This window comes from Tachypleus tridentatus, chromosome 8 (assembly GCF_004210375.1).
Source record: "Tachypleus tridentatus isolate NWPU-2018 chromosome 8, ASM421037v1, whole genome shotgun sequence".
Taxonomy (NCBI): domain Eukaryota; kingdom Metazoa; phylum Arthropoda; class Merostomata; order Xiphosura; family Limulidae; genus Tachypleus; species Tachypleus tridentatus.
This window is the reverse complement of record NC_134832.1, coordinates 96,887,669-96,904,551: the sequence shown is the minus strand read 5'-3', so window position 1 is coordinate 96,904,551 and position 16,883 is coordinate 96,887,669. Positions and strand designations below refer to the sequence as shown.

Sequence of the window (16,883 nt, the reverse complement as noted above, 5' to 3'; positions counted from 1 at the left end):
TTTATTTAGAATGATCTGGGATTGTTTAGTAAAAAGTTATTACTACGAGGATACTACAGTATTTAGAGAGATGAAGCTCGATAAGAAGAGAGAAGGAATCTATGGTGAAGACAATGCAAATTCTTTGCATTAACCAGAATATAAAAGCCAACATCCACAAATTATTAATAAACGGGCTTTCTCAAAGCCTGATAGGGATCTATAATCCAAATACGACGATCTTGCTTAGTAGTAGTAATTCTAGTCGTGCATTGTCAATACTACTGTGAGTTCTGCTTATTGCTTAAATGGAAATAACATTTTGTTTAATAGTGTCGATTACATTGAGTTTGGTTGACATAAAATTTCCTTTGCTCTTATAGCACTATACTTTGCAGATTCTGCAGCAAGAATTGTTGAAATTATTACACTATGCAGTGGTACCTCGGTTCTCAAACGACTCCCTTCTTGAACAATTCGGTTTTCGAACATTTTAACAAAAAAATGTCTCGGTTGTCAAACATAAACTCGGTTCACAAACCAAGCTGTCGTGGCCCAAACCCCCGAAATAACCCGACTGATGACCCGAACGACCCTTCGACAATTTTCGGCCCACGCCAAGCTTCCCCAAAACATTTTACCCCCTCCTGTCGCTCAGTCCACACCCCGCTAAAATCTGCTGTGAATGTTCTGGTTTTTCTTTTTGTTTTTTTTTTGTTGTTTTCTAAATATTCTGATTAAATAAGCCACCATAGGGGTCAAAGAAGGATGATGAAAGCAGCAAACCAAAAAGAAAAGTTGTTAGAGCCATAATAGAGGTGAAAAAAGATCTCATAGCGAAGTATGAGAGTGGTGTTCGCGTGTATGACCTTGCTACACAGTTTGGTATGGCGAAGTCTACAGTCTGCACCATACTGAAAAATAAAGAGGTCATCAAAGGAGCTGATGTTGCAAAAGGAGTGACAGTGCTTACGAAACAAAGATCACAACCAATGGAAGAGGTAGAAAACTGTTGTTGATTTGGGTAAACGAAAAACAGTTAGCTGGTGATAGCATTTCTGAGACCATCATTTGTGAGAAAGCAAAGCAGTTGCATGCTCTCCTCCTGAAAAACACCCCTGGAATGAGTGCTGATACAAGTGATGCCTTTAAGGCTAGTAGGGGATGGTTTGAAAAATTTAGGAAGAGAAGTGGCATACATAGTGTGGTGAGACATGGAGAGGTTGCCAGTTCTAACAGAGACGCTACTAATAAATTTGTTAGGAAATTTAAGGACTATGTAGAAGCTGAAGGTTTTATTTCCTAACAAGTGTTCAACTGTAATGAGACAGGTTTCTTTTGTAAGAAAATGCCAAAGAGGACCTACACCACCAAGGAGAAGAAGTCACTGCTAGGACACAAGCCAATGAAGGACAGACTAACTCTATTTTTATGTAGTAATGCAAGTAAGGACTTAAAACTTAAGCCTTTGCTTGTGCACCATTCTGAGAATTCGAGGGTTTTTAAGAAAAATAATGTCATGAAAAGTAAACTAAATGTCATGTGGAGGGCTAATAGTAAAACATGGGTAACCATGCATTTTTTTATGGAGTGGGTCCATGAAGTGTTTGCCCCAAATGTAAAGAATTACCTCACGGAAAAACAGTTGCCACTCAAGGCCCTTCTTGTGATGGACAATGCACCTGCTTACCCACCAGGCTTGGAGGACGGATTGGTGGAGGAGTACAGTTTCATTACAGTGAAACTCTTGCCCCTAACACGACTCCTTTCATTCAGCCCATGGACCAGCAAATCATATCAAACTTTAAGAAACTCTGCACCAAAGCACTGTTTCAAAGGTGCTTTGAAGTGACCTCTGACACAGAGTTAACCCTCAGAGATTTTGGAAAAATGAATTTAATATCCTTCATTGCTTGAGGATCATTGACAAAGCCTGGAGGGAAGTGTTTTTGAGGACCATGAACTCAGCCTGGAAGAAATTGTGGCTAGACTCACTAGCAGATAGAGACTTTGAAGGCTTTGAGGCTGAGTCTGTTGTCAAAGATATTGTCTCACTAGGCAGGTGTATGGGCTTGAATGTGAGTGGTGATGATGTGGAGGAGTTGGTGGAAGACCACAACACTGAGCTCATCACAGAAGAACTCCAAGACCTTCAGAAGGAGCAGCAACAAAAGGCAACTGAGGAATGTCTTCAGATGAAAAGGATGGAAGGAATGATATTCCTAGTTCACTAATCAAGGAAATGTGTGGAAAATGGGGAGAGTTACAAAGTTTTGTGGAAGAATTTCACCCTGACAAAGCTGTAGCAAACCGCAGCATAAATCTTTTCAATGACAATGTCGTGTCTTACTTCAGAAACATTTTAAAATGCAGGCAGAAACAAACCTCATTAGACAAGTTTTTAGTGAGAAATAGGTCCAGCGAGTCTCAAGCAGGTTGTAGCGGTGCAAAGAGACAGAAAAGAGAAAGATCCACAGAAGGAGAGTTACCTGACGTTTTTATGGAAGGTGACTCCCCTTCCAAACAATAATAACCCTCCTGCCCTCCACGTTCCTCACCACCTTTCATTTACGCCATCAGCTCTCCTCAGCACAGGTGAAGTGCAGTTAAATTTTTATTTATTGTTTTTTCATTGTGTTTATAGTTTTTGTGGTTGACTTTATGCATGTAAGTATTATTATACAGGTATAAATAAGCAATATTTTTGCTTAAAATGCTTCATAATTCGTAATTTTTTGAGGTCTGTAACAGATATTATAATTTAAGTTACAGTATTTTTTGTGGGAAAAATTGATTCGGTTTTCAAACAGCCTTCTGGAACGGATTATGTTCGAGAACCGAGGTACCACTGTATATTTAAAAACGGCTGGTTTGGGTTGATAATTTATTATTATTATTATTTATATTTTTATGTAGAGGAGCGAACAACGTTTCGACCTTCTTCAGCCATCACGAATTATTACATTTTTATCCCCTTCACATAGATGTAGCAACTCGCTAAACGCCATATTTACTTGAATGTTGTAATTTGCTGTTTTCTCTGGTGCCATTCACTACCGCTTAAAGGCTCACATGTTCACAATGATCGTATAGCAACTTGTAGAGCCTCAGTTCAGTGAAGATATTAGTGAGATTGACGTAGAAGAAACACCCCTACAACACTGTGTGGTACAATGACGTCACTAGTTTCAGCTGGGGTATATTTGCGTATTTGAAGCATTAAAGAGTATTCTGTTAAAGTTAAATAGTTTGATCATACGTGTAGGTTATGGTGCTTTGATAATTTTAACAACACGTACTTAAACATAATTGCTTTTGATTTTGCAAAATTTGAAAATGTCTTCAACAGCTATGAAATATCTTGTGAAATCTAAAAGTGGCTTGCGTGTTGTATGCATAGACGAATCAAGGAGGAGCCCTTTTGAACTATCAGAACCACCATGGATACCTGATGAGGAAGTAGGTTTAAAAGTTCGAATAATAGTATAATTATTAGCAGTATGTAGCCTGCGACTGTGAAAATCAATTCACGTTACATTTATTTGTTCTTGTTTTAGTAATTTTAATTTGCCATCAGTTTTAATATCTAAGTACTTAAAATTATGTTTGTAGAATATATTTTGATTTAAATGGCCCATGTTTTAAAATCTTTGTTTTGAAATTCAAGTACTTCAACCACTCTTGAGTTTGTTTCTTGTTAATTATATTCTGTATGTCTACCTAAAACGTAAAATTCATGACCTGAAGATACTTTTCATGAATTAATAAAAGTTCAATAAAACTGTTACTACAACATATGATATGGATACTGAAATAGTAAGGGACCATTTAGTCAAGGTTGTCTTTGAACATCCAGCCCTCTACTTTCTGTTAAAATATTTATTTCTCTTGTAAGATTCTGTAAGATACTGGTCCTGCTTGTTGAAGTTGCTGTCAATAGGAACTTGTTCTATAGCTAGTCTACCTGTTAGAAAACTAAAACTACCTTGATTGATGCCTAGGGTGTCTTTTTTTCCAAATCTAAACTTTGTGTCATCTTTTTCTACTAATTTTAACTACATAACACAAAGAAATCATTTATCACATCAATGCATCCTCCCCAGTAATCTTGTCAGTTTGAATAAACTCACTTTTTACTTTTTCTTCCCGTAAAAAATATGTAACATGTGCTTATAAGATAGAGCTGAGTGATTAGTAGAATTTGCTGATTAATCATTGGGCTCAGTAACTGGTTACTTTAAACTGATTGATTGTTTTCATGAGATGGTTATATAAATAAAATGGTTATTCTTGCAAATTTTTTGAAAAAACACTTTTAATGTTATTGTTATATTAATTACATTTTAATACTCTTGGTTGATGAGTCTTAAATGTGTATAGTTTTGCATTTGATAATAAAAGTAATAATAATATATTCATTGACAAGCAACTTGAATAATCAAAAATCAGTTCTAACAATCTCTAGAATAATCTAAGTAGCCCTCTTTTGAAACCTTTCCAGTAAGTCCTTTTCTTTTCTTATAAATAGACCAAAACTGGACACAATATTTCAAGTCAAACTAAACATTTATCTTTTAAAAGAAATTATTAACTTTATTTTTAATTAATGTGCTATAAATACATTTCAAAATACTCTTATCTTACGGTTCTGTTAACAGAATATTTCTTTGATAGTTTGAATGGCTTGTCCCCCACAATGCTGAGATTAATGTCTTCAGTTGTACTATTGAGTTAATTCTCATCATTGTTGAATATAATTCAAATTATGACAAAACAAAAGCATCACCTTTGCATTTACTGTAATGGTTGTTTGCTAGTATTTTTACAATTTACTGATTTGATTCAAGTCATTCAGTAACACTCTTAACATCCTCAGTACAGCTCTAAGTGTCCAATATTTTGATATTATTAGTACATTTTAGTAATTATGCCCTTTACAACATTATTAATTTAAATAATAAAGAGCAAAGATTAAAGCACAGACCTTTAAGATACTCCATTAGTAATAAGTGTTGAATAATAACTATTTCCTGGACTCCATTAATAACAACTTTTTTTTTTTTTTATACTGAGACAGCTCATGTAAATAAAACCACATAATTTATTAAAAACATGGTACATTTATTAGATATGAATTGATCTCAACCAAAAATATTGGTACCAAAACTGTTGTTGCTTAGGATGACCTGATGCCATTTTAAGATGACATGCCCTACGTTCCCACCAAGTTTGTCAATTTCCGTAGTGTTTTTCACAATTAACAACTTTAATTGGTGAGTGATTATAAAAGTGTAAAATAAAGTATCAAATGAAAATATTTAATGAATATCAGTAAAGTTGGGACTAATTTTGTATATAAAAAAAATTTAATGAAAAGACACCTCAGATGTGACAAAAAATGTTGCCAAAAAATGTAAGCATGCAGCTTGAGGAATGAAATGTATATTGATGTTCAAACTGGTAGCTACACTTATGGCATTGATTTAAAAAAAAAAAATTACAGCAACTATTCATTCTTTAGTTCAGCAGATGACTATTCTATTTTTATTCAACTTGAGGCATGATGGTGGGTAAAGTAAAATGTGGTCAAGTTAACTATAAATATATTTGGAAAATTCTTACCTTAAAAGTGTATCTTGCAATTTGGCTACCAATGTTTATTTCATTCCTTTTAAGTTGCACAGGATATGTATATATATCCTAATTCTTTGTTGATACATGCTTAAAAACCAAAGCAAGTAAGAAAATGACACTGGATAATAATCGGAGTTAGCTTTAGAATTGCAGTCTTATTATTTGGAACAAACCTGTGCTTTATAGAATCAACCAGATTCTTTAAAATATGGTAGTAGTTTTCCTGTATAAAGCAAGTGTTATTAATTTCCTTTATAGTAATGCCATGGAAGATACATTAACAGTTTCTTGTCATTACCCACATGCACTCTACAGTCCTGTCAAGCAGTTATGCTAATATATTACATGATGCTACACACACTTTAATATGGAGAATTTCATAAAATTTAACAAATTTGTGCTTAAAAGTTGGCTATGACTAATGAATAATAACTGTCAACCACTTTTTTTCTTTTGAAAACTTCAGCTAGAAACTGTCAGCCTAGTTCGTTTGGCCTAGTAGATACTTCTATATCTGCACATGCTTTTACACCATAGTTTTGGTGTTCTAAATCCACCATCTTTAACTTGAATAATGAACAACAATTCACTTTTAAGTGAAGCTGTATTAAAGTTTTCAGACCAATAGCTCTTGTTACTTTTTGTGTAGGCATGCACACTCATTTGAGTGAAATATCAGTGGTGTTTGTTAATTAAATTTAGACCAGATTTAAATTGTAGGTTGTAAAGACCTGTGTACTAAAGTTAAAAAAAAAATCAAAAGTTTGGCATGTTTCTGTCAAATAAATTTTCTATACTTTTGGTGCAAATTAAAAATGGAAAAAATTCAGTCAGTATTGGAGATTTTATATCTTGTATATTGAATAGATTGCCTTTGAATGTGGTATACGAAGGAAGGGTCCAATAGAACACAATTACTGAAAATGTGATAGTTGGGTCATTCCATGTCAAATTATCCAGATTTTGGAAATTTTTCCAGGTGACCCCTTCAGAATGCCTTGAAAAAATTCACATGTGCTCATCTACCCATATAATGAAAAATTGCCAAAGATTAGATTGATATTCTCTAATAGTTTCTGATTTACAGCCCTGTAAAATTTAAGTAATTTATTTTTGGCGAATTCATTTTCGGGCAACTTTGGTGGTAGAAGGCTGAAATTTGCTACACTGACTGAATTAAACTCTCAGAATTCAAAAATGGTCTCAAACCACATTTATCTCTTTTTAGGATTTTCATAGTGAGGCTGTAAAATTGCCTGAAACCCCAAAATTGTAAAAAAAACATTTGGTTTATTTAATAAGCCATAGCTCTAAGACTTAATGATACAAAGCTGAATTTCCTATAACATATCAGTTGGTAAATCGGCAATTGTTGTAATTAAAAGTCTGCTAGATCTCCTGTTAAAAAAAAATTAGCTGGATGATTTAACATGGAATGATCCAGTTTCAGTTGCTACAGTGTGATATCTAGAAAGTGGAAAGTTGCTAAATTATTACTTCTGTTAATAACAGTGTGTGTCCTGCAAGTTGTTTGGCCATGCAGTACACTTCTGGGTATACTGATGTTTTTTTGTTTTTTTTTCATGTAAGAAAATTGAAATATAAAGAAAGTATGTTTAATCAAAGGTGCAGAAAGCCTGACTAGATTGCCATAGAGGCTCTTAGTATTTTTACCTGATGAAATGGCTAAGAATAGAGCCATATAATAAATTTTCCTATCAGAACACAATACTCCTCTTGGATGTGACCATTGTTGCTTAATATATTCAGTGACATCTAAAACAAAAAGAAAGAAAGAAAAAAAAAAAAAGCTGAATTTTGCATATCTGTGTAAGTGATATTAGTAATTTTGCTCTTATCAATTGTAGATGTAGTGTTTGTTATTCCTGATAATGCATCTGCTATTGCTATATTAGTAGGCCTAGTACTACTGGTAAAAATGGCTATCTCGTATAGCTAAGTTGGTAGAACGTAAGACATAATATTTTAAGTAGTTTTGAAATGTAAAAGGAGGTCAATATAAAACAAATAATCCCTTTTGATCAACTTCTCCAAATTTTCTGGCTTGTATAGCTAAGAATGTGTTTTTTTTTTCTCTGTTAATGAGTTTGACTAATTATGATACTACAACTGAAGGAACCTCTTATGTTTTGCTATACTTGACCTATTCTCCAATTTTTATAAATGCAACTCAAAAGCATTGTAAATTATTTAATTTTTATTTAATAATATAAAATTGTTACTAATCAGTATTCAGTTTGTTCTGTAAGTAGCTAATCTCTGAATTAATAAAGAGTTGCTGGGCAAATAGCCTTGAACCAAGAATTGGATAAAGATAAAAGTTGCTTTTGGGTGAGTGATAATGAAGGTGCTGTATTTGCAAAGGTATGCTGTAAGGAAACAATTTGGCACTATTGAGAAAGATGTTTATTTAGCATTCAATATGATCAAGAGGTTGATGTAGTGCAGGATTATTGGTTTATTAAACATTAATAGTTGCTTGTAGTAGGGAACATGGAAGAACGGTATCAGTTATAAAACTTATCTTGGAGTACCTTTAAATCTTCACTGTACCTGTGATTTTATATCAACTTCAGCTGAGAGAAAGCAACTGGTTTGCATTTATTACAAAATGTGTATTAATTTAAGTCATTCTGTACTCTCTTGTTTATTATACTTTTGCTTTTCATTGTAGCATCAAACTTACTAGATTATTTTCAAAAATGTTTTCTTTGACATAAATGTTGTACAAGTTTATGTACATTGTAAGATGTCAATGATGATTTCATAAATGTTATAATTTATTTTTATAACCCTTCATATATATATACACACGAAATTGCTATTGACACTTAAAATTATGACTGTAGTGAACTTCAAAGTTACTTTAGTTATGAAAAACTAAAGGAATTTTGTATAAATTATATATATAAATGCTGTAAATGTAATGGCCACTTTTTTTTCTGATAAGATTTTGAATTTTAACCTAGTTATAAAATGTATCCTAAAGTTCTCATAATTGTTAGTTTCTAGGAAGATCAATTTTGGACAAAAAATAAAACTAATGATGGCAAGTGTTTTCTTTGTAAAAAGGTTTATGTAAACTCGTGTATATTCTGTTGCTTTTTTTTTTTTTAAATAGACTCAATTCTTTTCTGAACTGGTGTTATTTCGAAAGAAGTCACAAGAGTTCTGTAAATAAAGGGCTAATTGTGTGTCTAGTGTGAAATGCATCATGAAAAATTCTCGTTTTCTTTTGTTAATTGTTTAGCAAAACTTACTTTCATTGTATTCTCACCAATTAATATCAAATTTATTGCCTTGCTATTGCTTGTATGTTTTATTAATAAGACTTTTTGTTAATTTCTTTTGTGTTTTTCAGAAACAAGCTTGTATTAAATGTAAAACAAAGTTTGATTTTCTAACTCGACGGGTAAGTTGATGCCATTTCATCTCTTATGATGTATAAAAGAAATTAATTCATTGAATCAATACATGAATTAATTGTTTTTATGTTTTAGTCTCTTTTTATGACTTGTTGTTTTTATTTTTGTGTATACTTTGTCTCAAGTGACGTGTTAATATACCTATGAATATTGATCACACCCTTGAAATATTTTGATCAATTAAACATTTACTATTTCAAGGGCCAAAATGGTGAGATGCCTAATTTTATATACACAAGTATAAAGAAAAAAACCCTAGATGATGGAAGCACACAAAATTATCCAACAGAAATTTAGAAATTTGAACTACTTATCTGGCAAATTGTTTCACATGCTGTAATTTCTGCCAGAGGAAAATAATTGTATAATAATCATCCTGGATTTGAGTTACTCTAGGTTAACTTGTATTTATTTCCTTTAAATAGTTTAATATATGGGATTTTATCTCTAACCTTGTTAATCCAAGTCCTCATTGAGTGTAAATACCTGAACCAGATAACATCTAATATCACTCTCCAGAGTAATTTTTGAGTCTCTATTTTTGGCTTCAACACTTTAAACTAGTCATAATTTTAGTAGCCTGTCTGTGAAACTTTCAAACAAATCCATAGCCTTCCCTAATAAAGGAACCAAAATTGAGTATAATAATCAAACTTTGTCTTAACTATAGTTTTGTATAAAAGGATGATAACTTCCTTACTTCTGAAATCAAAAGTTCTGTAAATAGTTCCCAGAACTCTGTTTGCCCTTTTTACCACTTCCAAACTTTCAATTGAAGGCTTGAGGCTTTTATCAGTCATCAAACTCATATTTTCAACTCTTCACAAAACAACTATTCCTTCTGAATATAAAGTATTTCCAAAGCCATAATGCATTACTTTATATATTTTGTTGAAACTCTTTTTTTTTTCCACAGATTAGCTCTATTAGTAAAGTTCTCAATCTCTGTCTTCATTAAGTAAGTGGCTTCCAAAGAGTCAATCTTGTACAGCAATTTAGAAGTCTTATTGTTCACATTTATTGATATAAATAATAAACAACAAAGGTTTTGAGACAAATTCTTATGATAACTTCTAGTCACATTTTCATAATTCAGAATGGTGCCCATTTTTCACAACTGTATTCTGCCTTCAAGCCAAGTTATAATTCATCTTTCTTAGTTTTCTTTTCTCTTAATCTAATAAGATTTTAATTAACAATGTTACTAATCAACTGATTACAGGAATAGTATAAAATTCATTCTGAAATCTAGATACATGAAAAACTTCAACAAATTAGTAAGGCAAAAACACATCTGTCTACAAAATCTTAAAATTTTTAATGAAATACCAATCTACAAGATACTTTTTCAAATTATCTCTGACAGTTGATTCCATTAATTTACTAGTAACAGAACCCAGGTTGATTATCCTGTAATTGTGCAAGTCTTTTCAAAGTCTCTTCTTTATAGAAATAGATATCACACTAGCTACCTGCCAGTTATGGGATGTGGTGCATTTATTTTATAAGAATATATATTTTTGTACATGTAAGAATGAGCTTAATGACGACATGGTAGAACCAAAAGTCAATAAGTAGGATAGAGAAGAAAAATAGAATAGAGAGATAAAAAAATGAAACCCAAAATAATGTCATAAAGTAGCAGGTGAAAAGTAGACTAGGGTAAAAAATAAAGGTAGAGGAAGAGGCAAGGGCAATTTTCAAATATGATCCAAAGGATGGAAATCATAGTGATGTAGAAATGTAGGCTGGGTTATTTCTGTTATGAGGTTTAATAACTAGCTGCCTTTAATGTCAAAATACCAATGGGAACTGCCTTTCCACAACTGGTTGCAGAAAGTAAGATTTGAGACATTGTATATTAATCTATTTCTAATTTGACTTTCTATAACTGTAACTTAGTTTGAAATTAGTATCATGTCCAATGTATAGAATATCCCCAAAACTTTTGGGTGTTATGACCCCAGACATCTTCTATTATTAGTAATGAATAATGACAGAGTGGCTGTAGATAAATTTTTTCCTTTTTGACGTTAGAATTTCATACTGGACTTCTCGGCTTTCTTTTCTTTTTTCATACTACCTTCCATAATTAACCTTGTAGTAGAACCTAGTAGTGTTGCAATGGTTATTTGAATTGCTGATACATCACAGTATTTTGCTTCTCAATATACATGTAAAATGTAACCACTGTATCATATATCCCATGATGTAAAAGACTGTCAGTACCAGCCTGTCCTGGAGTATGTGCACTCATTTACTAACACAGATGGCATGCTTGCACACTTGCTGCACAAATATAGATAAATTGACCTTCATCAAAACAATAGCCATGTCACTGGAGTTGTGTTCTGCATTAAAATAAGTTTATCAGATCCTAATCCATCCATTTAATGCAACAAAATTATCATCCTGCAGATTGTTTCCATTCTTAGATCAACTGATATCATGACTTGCATAGATATGTTTTATTATAGCTGTAGAATATAGGTTTTGTGAAGAGGTTTGTGAAATAACATTTTTACTTTAATTTTACCTAAATTAAAGGTGTATCAAAGAAAACTAGGTAAATATAAATTTCATGTACAAGAGGTAGTTAAAACTTTTCAGCTTTATTTAAATTGACCACATTTGAGTGAGATCACTGAAAATACGTAACAGAAGAGCAACAGATCAAAATTTCATAATTTTTGCTCTAAACTTCAATTTGCCATTTTTGTAATATGTTGATAGGAAATGACAAACAAAATTATAGAGAAAAACTTCACACTTGTCTTCCTCAGTCAAGCCCATCTACAATTCTTTTAGAGGGTATTTGATGAAAAATAGAACTATGACGATGGTTCTCTTTCCACCCTCATTTCCCTTCATTCTTTCATATGAAACGATCTGCATTGTGAAAATATTTATCAATATAAAGATTGGGTTAGATTATCCACTATGTTTTAACTACTTGAAAAACGTTTACATTACTAAAACAAAGTTTTATTATACATAAACAATATCACAAAATTTGATCAGAAATTTAAGTATATTTCAACTTATAAATACACTACAGCAGGTGTTTTTTATCCATTATATTCTTGTAGTAAATACTTGTCTGTGCATCTTCTATTTCTCATGTGGTTTGTTTTTTGTTTCACAGTATTTTGAACTTTATTAATCTCCTAGAACTCCATGTAGAAGTTCAAAACATTATTCAAGAAATCCTAAAGTAGAGGAGGCACGTTTGTATAAAACAATGTCTGTTGTAAGAAAACTGAGTGCAGTACTTGCATCTTTGCAAGAAGTTGAGTTTTTGTATTAGGTTGAGGAATAATTCGTGAGCGTTTTTAAATAATTTTGTTCAAGCATTACATGCAAGACTATACAATACTTCAATGCATGAACACATTACACCCAAAACATTTATTATGATACTTTATTTCATGTAATACCTAGGTATATAGTATGCATTGTTGTAAACGAAATTGCAAGAAATTAAATGCGAAAAGCAGATGGTGTCGAAAATGCTCGATTTTGTCCACTTGACATTCCATTTAATGAGCTGAAAATGAAAGCAAAAATTAAAGACATATGAAAATCAAACACACCATCTATTAGAGCAAAAAATTATCTACCAAATGACATGAAATATTTTGCGAAAGCGTTTCATTTATGAATATTTTTTTTAACTTGAAAAAACGCTCGCGAATTATTCCTCAACCCAATATATTAAAATTACTCTAAAGTGGAATATTTCTTTTTTGTGTTCTGTGTAGCATCATTGTCGCAGATGTGGGCAAATCTTTTGTGACAATTGTTGTGGAAAAAAACTGCCTCTTCCCCGGATGTGCTTTGTTGATCCAGTTCGTTTATGTGCCTTTTGTGCTGAAGTGACCCTGAAGGAAAATGAATTTTATGAGAAACATTTAAAAACTCTTCAGAATGGTAAGTGTATGTATAACAAGTTTTCAAACTAAAGCCTATAAGACACATACATTGAAAAAAAACATGTAAAAAAAATTACTGTTGCAATTATTTTGTCTTACCCAAATTTATGTGTAATAGCTTAGATATCTTTTCCCCTTCACATATTGCCTGCCTGATTATTTTAGTTAAATATTATTAGTTTAGAAAAATTGTTGTTAGAATGACTGAATTTGTCCAACTTTTTAACCATATGATAACTTGTCATTTTTAAATTTTTTTACACATTATAGCATTACATTCAAAATTTAATGAAATAACTTTACTTTCAATGTATATACTTGAATTTATTATTATCAAGTATGTTATAATTAAAAGTTTTATATTTATTTAAAAAGCAACCTCTAACACAACTATTTAAAACTGCAGTTTTTGTTGTCAAGTAATTTGCTTGTAGTTACAAATCTCAACTAGTATAGAAGAAAGAAACCATGAGTGTAATGTAAGCATTTTCTCCAAATGTTCAAATACAGCTTATGTAGGTTGCTTACCAGTAATTCAAGTACATTCCAAGAACTTGTCATGCAGGAAACTGTTGTAATAATTCTTCAGTCCAAGATAAACCACACATACACTTACAAAGTAGTGCTGCACAGCTAATCAAAATTTTGAACTTTAATGATGTGCTTATAACCAATAAAAAGAGAGTATCTTATGCTACATGTTCTAATGAGGCTAGGAAAGTTAGGTGATGTATGAATTTTACAGGAAGTCTAAAATAAAGGTTAATGAATTGTTGGGAGCTTGACTATTCTTATTGGCCTTGTACATGTTAGTTCTATAGACATTTAAACTGCATATGGGTGTTACATTTATATGTTAGTCAATTATGTGTTATTTTATAATTCATATTTAAGATTTAATAATAACTTAAGTTTTTTCTATTTAGCACCTCAAATGTTATAAAGATAGCGGAGTGCAACATATTGCCCTAGGCTAAAGTGAATTTTCTGTTGATAACTATGTTATCTGTTGTTACACATTAAAGTGTGTCAAAATGAATAATAAACAATAAAGAACTGGTAAGGACAATAAAATAAATTAAAAAAGAAAAAGTAAAAACATAAACTTTTATGCATGTGACCAGAAGAAGAACCTCAGAAAACTTTTAATATTCATTCAGAATGTGCCAGAGATTATGAAAATCATCTTGCAGGTGGAACTGTTCTGAGTCTGAGTGCAAATAACTACATAGATAATGAATTTTTATTAGAAATAGTTGAAAAAAAATCAAAATGTTTTTATTTTTTAAACAACATGGAAATGATCCTTTGTCATATTAAAGTAATTGTATATGTGAATAACCAATTGACAGCTCAGAAGGTGCCCCAAGCAGTTTTCTCAGTCATTTCAATTTGTTAGGTCTGTTTTTTTTAATAAAGATTTAAAGGAGGTAGGTTGTAGCCTATTGTATGGCTTAGTACTAAAGAGAAATAAATAAATAAATAAAAAAACAACAACAAATAGTGAATACTCCATGCATTATGGTTTCCCTTTCTGTAGTTGTAGATCTGAAAATCTGAGTCCATTAATATGCTAAAGTTACCTGTGTCACAGAATTAGAACAGGCATGGACACTGCTCTGTATTGTCAGTTGTTAAGGTTATATTCATCAACTGTCAATTAGACTTTTTTTACTTTTATGTCTTTAAGTATAAATATATATATACTATATTTTTGTTGTTGGACTTGGTGCTCTTCTACAATGAGTGTCTGTGGCAATAATTTCAAAAATGAACATGTACTTGTTTTAAAAATGATATATATTCAAATCTGTTAAATGTATGTAGAACAAATTCTTTACACTGTAGAGATCATAGGGATATCATAAATGTTATATGGTTATTTTCTTTGTCAAATGTCCACTCAGGCCAATTCAATTATTTTAGAACTTCAGTTGAGAAGTCAAACTACTTTTCTGTATTTCCATCTCATCAGTATCCTGTGTATAATTCAAGTGTGATGGAAGTCACCACGGTTTGATACTACTCCTTCAGTAATCATTTGATTTTCCTTCTTCAATATATCCTCTGTTCCTTTTGTCAAAGTATACTCAAGCTGATTCAGTTACTTTAGAACCATGTTTTGTGGAAATAAGTTATTCTTTTTATCTTCTTTTCTGCTGTTACTCTAACATTAAACCCTAAGCCTATGCCAATTGTTAAGTCTATCACTTCTACCACAACTAGCATTATGCCGAATGTTTTTTGCTCAGGACTTCACTCTCTTCTGCTATTGTCTTTTTCCATCTGCTGCTCTCTGCTATCTCATACTATTTATATGTTGATTACTAAATTTCTGCTCACAATATTATTAACATTAGTGAGTTGCAAATACATCTTGCATCAACTGTGTGCTTTTAACTCTCTCATAAAAAAAAAAAAAAAAAAAAACAACAAACTAAACAGTTAAAATATTCATTCACAAAATAAATATTTACACCAAACATTTTATCATGATAGTTATCAGTTTGAATAACTCTAAATTAGAAAATCTCTTGTTTATTAACATGCTAAAGTTTCCCTTTCAAAAAATTGGATGACAGTTTTTAGGTTTGACATTTCCTTCTATACTTACAAATGTGAAATTAATATTAAATATTTGTATGGGAAGGTTTTTTTTTGTTTTTTTTTTCAAACAAACTAAGACTTGATGAAAAGTAGAATAAATGTTTATATTGGATTGTTTTTCTAGTTGAATCCTAGGATAAGTAGTATTAGCCTCTGTAGATTGTACTTGCATTTTCATCTGTTTCTACTTTTGTATTCAATGACGGGAATATATACGTTATGTTTTAATAATTATTTTATATGACAACATGCATGCATATTTAGTAGTCCTTTATATATGAATTGTCTGTCTAAATTTAGGGTGGTGTTCAGAAATGCACTGAACTCTTTAAATGTAATTGTTACATAGAAAACTAACCCCACTACTTTGTGGCTGTCGTGGTGCAGTATGACTGTCATAAATTTTGGCTTGTTTACTTAGCATCTTGCTCTGTGGGTATGACTGGCATTACTCATATCTGGCTATTCTGTCTGATATTTGTGCACATGGCTAAGTATTCAAAATGCCTGTTCATATAAAATAACGGTGAGTAGTGTGTTTGGGTGCTGTGTCATGACCAATGCTCCGAATACTTCTAAAAATGTTAGTTGTCAGCTGAAATTGAGACAAAATATGAATTTCTCAGTATTTTATGACAGAAAGCACACTGTGACATTTAACCTCCAAGTTAAATATGACTATCAGTTGTAGCACTATTTTTAATATTGCCCATATGAGTCCTGCCACTTTCATATTAGCAATAAACAGTCACTCTAAAAAAGTTTATTGTGCTTTAACAAATTATATCATAGAAATCACTTATTATATACTAATAGCTCATAAAATTTGTCCTTTTGATCATTATTTCATTTGGAAAATAGCATTTCTTAAACGTATTGCACAAAATAGGAGTGTAATGATAATGGAATGAACAGGGATTTGAAAAAAAACAACAATAATTTGCTTATGGTTTTTATCTAATCTCATTTGTTAAACCAAAAACATATTTATCATACACACCAAGTACTAATAGGAACTCAGTACAGTTTTCTTTTTAGAAATGTGTGTTTACATATATATATTTTCAAATGTTATTCTGCATGAGACTTTGGTCCTGCAAGTTCAATTACAAAAGTTTTAAACTGTATTTTTCAAGTCTAATTTCTATACAAGCCTATATGTTTGTGTTGTGAACTGATAAGCTAAATGTTTTTTTTCTCACCTTTGAATCTTATTTATTTAACATGCTGTATTATAAAAATCAATAGGAGTTTAAAACAGTTCTTTAACTAGTTTGAATTTTTT

General features: G+C 31.4%; 1 protein-coding gene across 3 annotated transcripts in view; it reads left to right on the top strand.

The window, feature by feature from the left end:
- The first annotated feature begins 3,080 nt into the window (after positions 1-3,080).
- Positions 3,081-16,883, top strand: part of LOC143223003 (zinc finger FYVE domain-containing protein 21-like) — a 36,081-nt gene continuing 22,278 nt past the window's right edge. Inside the window, exons 1-3 of one of the 3 annotated variants that reach the window (XM_076450341.1) lie at positions 3,081-3,438; positions 8,996-9,046; positions 12,821-12,989. In XM_076450341.1, the coding sequence (XP_076306456.1) occupies positions 3,316-3,438; positions 8,996-9,046; positions 12,821-12,989 (343 nt within the window). In that variant the 5' untranslated portion in view covers positions 3,081-3,315. The remainder of the gene's footprint in view (positions 3,439-8,995; positions 9,047-12,820; positions 12,990-16,883) is intronic. The other 2 variants (XM_076450340.1, XM_076450342.1) reach the window with 2 other exon arrangements.